At 37.1% G+C, this 6,000-nt stretch overlaps 1 protein-coding gene across 1 annotated transcript; it reads left to right on the forward strand.

Moving 5' to 3' along the window:
- Positions 1-1,031: 1,031 nt before the first annotated feature.
- GPR12 (G protein-coupled receptor 12) lies at positions 1,032-5,351 on the forward strand. Its single transcript, XM_074237294.1, has one exon. It carries the CDS (start codon positions 1,032-1,034, stop codon positions 2,034-2,036), a length of 1,005 nt encoding a protein of 334 aa, XP_074093395.1. The 3' UTR covers positions 2,037-5,351.
- The last annotated feature ends 649 nt before the right edge of the window (positions 5,352-6,000 follow it).

A 6,000-nucleotide genomic window follows, 5' to 3' on the forward strand; every position in this document is an offset into this window, starting at 1 on the left:
TCTCTTCCTCCTCTTCCTCCTCCACCCCTTCTGCACTCCCTGCAAACTCCGGAGCCAGAAAGCAAATTCCTCTCGGTCTTGCATTCGTGAAGATGAAGGTGCCAGAGGAAACCCGCTCTACTTAGGAAGAATCCGGACTCTCCATCCGGAGAAGTCAAGGTGACTACCTTTCTATCCCCTCCTCCCTAAGCCCCTTCTCCCTCCTCCAGTGCCCGATGCCTTCCGTGTGGTGCTCTCTGTCTATGTGATCCCACTGTCTGTCTCCCGTCACTGGGCTGAGGTTGGGAAAGGGACCCCTCAATGCATGAGCATCTCGACATCTTCACACCTTCGTTCTGCCTTTTGTTGCCACCCTAGTATTTAGTCAGGAAGAGCTGCTGTCCCGCGTCCCCTGTTGAATGAAGATTTGGGGTCCCCTCAAGCTCTGGCATTTCCAAGTCTGTGGCTGAGGAGGGACGTCTTGGGAAAAGAGGCAAGGGTTAAATAGCAAAGCCCTATTTTTTTTGAAGGCTCTGTAGGAAAAAGTGGCATGACACTTTTTTTTTTTGCTTACATGACTTGTATATAAACTGTCTTGTGGGACTCTGCTTCAGCCCCAGAATTCAAACAGTTGTTCATTTTCAGAATATAAGATGTGTTTTTGAAAATATGTATTCCCAACAGCTCTGTAATGACTGCAGATAATTCCATGTGCTTATCCATCATTCACACTGTTTTCATTCTCCATATGCTCGCCTGTTTTTATCCCTAGCGATGGAGGGAATTTTTAGGAGGAAAAAAAAAATAGTATCTTTTGACTTTTGCTTTTGCGTTAACTCAGAAAAAAACTGCAATTTGCTTAGCCCTAGTCCCAGATTTGTATGATGAATACCTGCAGAGCCAGAACAATAGTGTTTGGCTTAGAGATTTTGTTTGTTTGGGGGGGGGGGGAGTTACCAGGTGGGGTTTTTTGATGCATGACCTTAAATTTCCATCTGCTATATTTGAACATTAAAAACCATGTCTTTTCATTGAAGAAGACAGGGGTTAAAATGAATGAAGACCTGAAGGTTAATTTAAGCTGGCTGCCTCAGGATCATTTAGATGCCAGTTCGCCGGAGAATGTCTCAGCTGCAGTTTCCTCCCTGATTCCGGTCATAGAACCAGAGCCAGAGCTCATAGTAAACCCCTGGGACATTGTTCTATGTACTTCAGGAACCCTCATCTCCTGTGAAAATGCCATTGTGGTCCTTATAATTTTCCATAACCCCAGCCTGCGTGCACCCATGTTTCTCCTGATAGGCAGTCTGGCCCTCGCAGACCTATTGGCAGGGATTGGATTGATCATCAATTTTATTTTTGCCTATCTGCTTCAGTCAGAAGCCACCAAGCTGGTCACGATAGGACTGATTGTCGCCTCTTTCTCAGCCTCTGTCTGCAGCTTGCTGGCTATCACTGTCGATCGTTACCTCTCGCTATATTATGCTTTGACTTACAATTCCGAAAGAACTGTCACCTTTACCTATATCATGCTTATAATGCTCTGGGGAGCTTCTATCTGTCTCGGACTGCTGCCTGTCATGGGCTGGAATTGCCTCAAAGATGAGTCCACTTGCAGTGTGATCAGACCCCTCACTAAGAATAATGCCGCTATCCTTTCTGTCTCCTTCCTGCTCATGTTTGCTCTCATGCTCCAGCTATACATCCAGATCTGTAAGATTGTGATGAGGCACGCCCATCAGATTGCCTTGCAGCACCATTTCCTGGCCACATCGCACTATGTGACCACCCGGAAAGGAGTCTCTACTCTGGCTATCATTTTGGGGACCTTTGCAGCTTGCTGGATGCCTTTCACCCTCTATTCTTTGATAGCAGATTATACCTATCCCTCTATATACACCTATGCTACCCTTCTTCCAGCTACCTACAACTCCATCATCAACCCCGTGATTTATGCCTTCCGAAATCAAGAAATACAGAAAGCTCTCTGGCTTATTTGCTGCGGCTGCATCCCTTCCAATCTCTCGCAGAGAGCCAGGTCGCCCAGCGATGTGTGATGAGACACAGTTTAGGAGAATGCTGGCCACTTAACACTGTCTTTTCCAAACACTCTCACTGTCTAGTTGTTGTTTCGATGCTCATATTAAATTCTGTATCTTGGATTCAGCTCAGCCAAGGAGGCACTTAACATTTGTCAAAGAAAACTTCATTCATCTAGAGGAGTTAAATGGCCGGAGCAAAAAGGTTTCAAAATAATCAGTGTTTTAATTCAGCTTTATTGTAGTGTACTTTGCTTAGAATTTTTTGGTTTCTGGTAAAGGAGTGCAAAAGGAAGGGGAGATATCATAGTCTTAGAATAACCTAGTCTAAACTAATATCTCAGTTGTCACTTGATCTTTAAATGAATCTTATCAGTAGAGGAAAGGAGAAAAAAGACTTAAAGATCTTTTCTAGAATTGTTTATATGATTAAAATAAATTCTCAATACTGCATATTTCTTAAAAGGAAAAAATGTTTTTAAACCAAGAACAAAGGAAAAGAGAAATAAATATCATTGTGACCTGATTTCATTATCCTAAACCCAATTATAAACTACCAGATTACATTTTAAAAACCATGACCCAATTTTTTTTTAAAAAAGTTAATCTTGGTAACTACCATCCATGGAGAATTAATTTTAAATTACTGTTACAATGACATCTGCATGGTTATCATTAACTGGACCCCTACACCACCTAAGTAGAGATAATAAGCCAGAGCATTGTTTAGTTTGACAATTTTCTTCTACAATTAACCGTGAGGCCCCTTTGGGCTTGTAGATGATACAAAATTTATTTGATCCAGATACTTTAATAGTCAATTTTTTTCTTATGGTATATAAAAAAGAACAATATGAGGAAATCAACTAATGGAAGTAGGAAAAATTATCATATGAAAATAAGGGCATTGAAATGAAGGGCATTGTGGGACTATCTAATAGGAATTTGCTTTTCTGTATACAGCTATAAATATACCAACAGTACCTTCTAGTTTTAAATTTTTTGTAAGAATTTTGAATAGTATAGACTGAATGTTTCTAATTCATAGTTCCATGATGCAAAAGTGCATTTGAACTGTGGTCTTCTGTCTTAATGGTTGATTCCATTTATGAGTGCATACACAAATGAGGTTGATGGTCTATATAGGATGGGAATTTCCAAACCATTACGTGACCCTTCATAAAAGGTAAAGTGTAATTTGTTTTCTATCCATCCACTGAAAGGAACATTAAAAATGCAATAAAACTAGTATATTTATTTTCAAAAAACAAACTTTTCATCAGAGTAATTTAATGAGGAAAGCAATATCAATTGTATCGTATCAGTGGGGGGTTTGTGAGCATCATTTCCATTAATGTTGACAAATATCAAGTGAAGAAATCCCTAGGCAGTGACATTTTGGCTCTATCTACACCCACCACAGCAGAACTTTAAGTCAACCAATTGGCTCTGGCTGTCCATATGGTGGCCTGATTGTTATAGCCAATCCCTTGAGTTCTCTGCTGATTGCATGTCCCTGAAGCTGGATCATACTAATATGTTTAACCACAAGTCATACTCAAAATGATTCTCACAACCATACTGCAATTCTATAGAATACTTTAAAAGTATCCAATAAAGGCAGTGCCAATGCTATTTGCTTTGGTGAACCAGTATTAATAACCTGGTTACTTGAATCAATATCTGTTGTCATGGACCAATTATGGAATCCATTTTATGGAGGGGTTTGGGAGCTGTCTCATCCATGGAAAATCTAAATAAGTTGATAATTTGATTGTGATGGATTTCTGAATAAGTGAATGACAGAACTGAACTGACTTTATAGATAGCCTAGGATGACTCCTTCTGGACCAAGTTTTAATGGCAGCAGTGTATATTCTGATGGAAAACTCCACTATTTGAATTCTTCATCTGCCTACTTCAATATCATTTCAAGGATCTTGGTTGTATGGTATGAATGTATACTTCACATATGCATATGGCAGTTCCTCCAAGTTTAGTGGGGTGCCATAATTAAAACTGGAATCCAATACAATACAAAACAAACAAAAAATAACAATTCTCATTCCTTGGTGTCCAAACTGGTGTTCATAGTCTTCTATGAATCTAATTGGTCTAATCCTCTAATGACAGAAACCAATAGTCAATTCATGGTTTGAACCCAAAGCTTTTCTAGCTTGGTAAGATCTTTCAGAGGTTTTGCTCCTCAGACATTACAAGGAACTAGTACACTCTCAAACCATGATGAGATAGGATTCCAGTGAAGATTATATCTATTAGTTGCTTAAATTTGGGTGTAGGTAGTGTTGATAAAATCATCTGTTTTTTTTCAGAATTTTCACCTAAGATATTATAAGTGATAATAGTAATAATTTTGTGTGCTTTATGGTAATCATAAATTTAATTTACCTAACTAAATATCCTCATGTCATGGCCTATTCTGAGAATGTGTAGAAACTGTTTTTGTCCATCATTTGCAAACTAGACATTTCATAATGAAAAATTTTGTGATTAAAAAATCAACCTTCCTTTTTGAAATTTCATAGGCAGAAATACTGAAATGGACGCTATATGATACTTGATCTACCCTTTCCTCTTAGCCCCAAACATATCTATATAAATACTGTAATAACTTAGTATCAGTTTTGACTAAGTGAAAATATTTTTGTACCTGCAGCTTTCCTCTTCATCTGTTTATTTAATTTCATATTTCAAAAGTACTCAGTGGTTGATATATTGTTAATTTGGACTTATTTTATCAGTAGTAATAGGCTAGTTTTAGATGTTTAGAACCTGCTTTTCAAATCAAATACATTAACTGTGATGCTTATTTTAATCTTTGATTTTTGAGTGTATATAGCTTCTTTGTGTGTAATGTGTATGTCAACAGTTTATCCAATAGTTATAACTTTCCATTGTGACTAAATAATTCATAGAAGACAAATTATGCCTACAATGCCTCTGAAGTAAGACATCATCTTTGTCTGTTACCTTGTCTCAATTTCTAACTATTTATATGTGATTCTAAAAGTAAGGCTTCTCTACAGCAGCAATTACCATTACCTTAGCCCAATCTTCATTTAGTAACGTGTTGATTGCTTCTCTTTTTCTTTTAGTTTCTGGTTTGTTTGTTTGTTTGTTTGTTTGTTTGTTTGTTTAATCATTTCCTTTCACACTTTCAACAATACTATGGGCCAGGGAAACAAATGAAAATTAACATCAATCCAGTTAAATTGAAGTGTTGTGAACAAATCCAGTAAAATAAGTAATGAGAAAGGAAAAATTATTTGCCAAAATTTTCTGTATATATGTTTGTATGTGTGTGTGTGTGTGTGTGTGTGTGTGTGTGTGTGTGTGTGTGGAGGGAGGGAGGGGGAGGGAGAGAGAGAGAGAGAGAGAGAGAGAGAGAGAGAGAGAGAGAGAGAGAGAGAGAGAGAGAGAGTTTAGATTTTATTCAGTTTGCCCTTTTGATCCCAATGAAATCTGTTTCTGTTTTGTGCTAGGGTTTTTTTTAAAGCAAATATGAAAACATGGATATCTCTATTACTTGGTATTATTGTAGCTTTGTGTCTGTTGTAAGCAACTTCTCTGTTAGGATAAATCAAATTGAAGTCAGTGTTTTTAATTCATATAGCCTTAAAGTTCCTTTATATTAAATTTCCCTAACATTTAAAGTGTTAAGACCTACACAGAATACTTCTTTTGTAAAAGCAATACTATCCCATCTAGTAGAAACTGGAAAGTAGAATCGAAGCAATAGAGAGAGATAGCAATAATAAATTTGGAAAATCATTTGTTTTAGGAATCCAAGGTACATAAAGAATTATGACAGATTTGTCTTTCTTTGATGTTAGGCATGAGCGACATTACTCTAATCAACTGAAACAACTTTCCAGAATCATTGTTATTTTGAAAATATATTGAAGCATAAATACTATATATATATATATATATATATATATATATATATACTGTATATATA

This window comes from Macrotis lagotis, chromosome 1, assembly GCF_037893015.1.
Source record: "Macrotis lagotis isolate mMagLag1 chromosome 1, bilby.v1.9.chrom.fasta, whole genome shotgun sequence".
Lineage (NCBI taxonomy): Eukaryota > Metazoa > Chordata > Mammalia > Peramelemorphia > Peramelidae > Macrotis > Macrotis lagotis.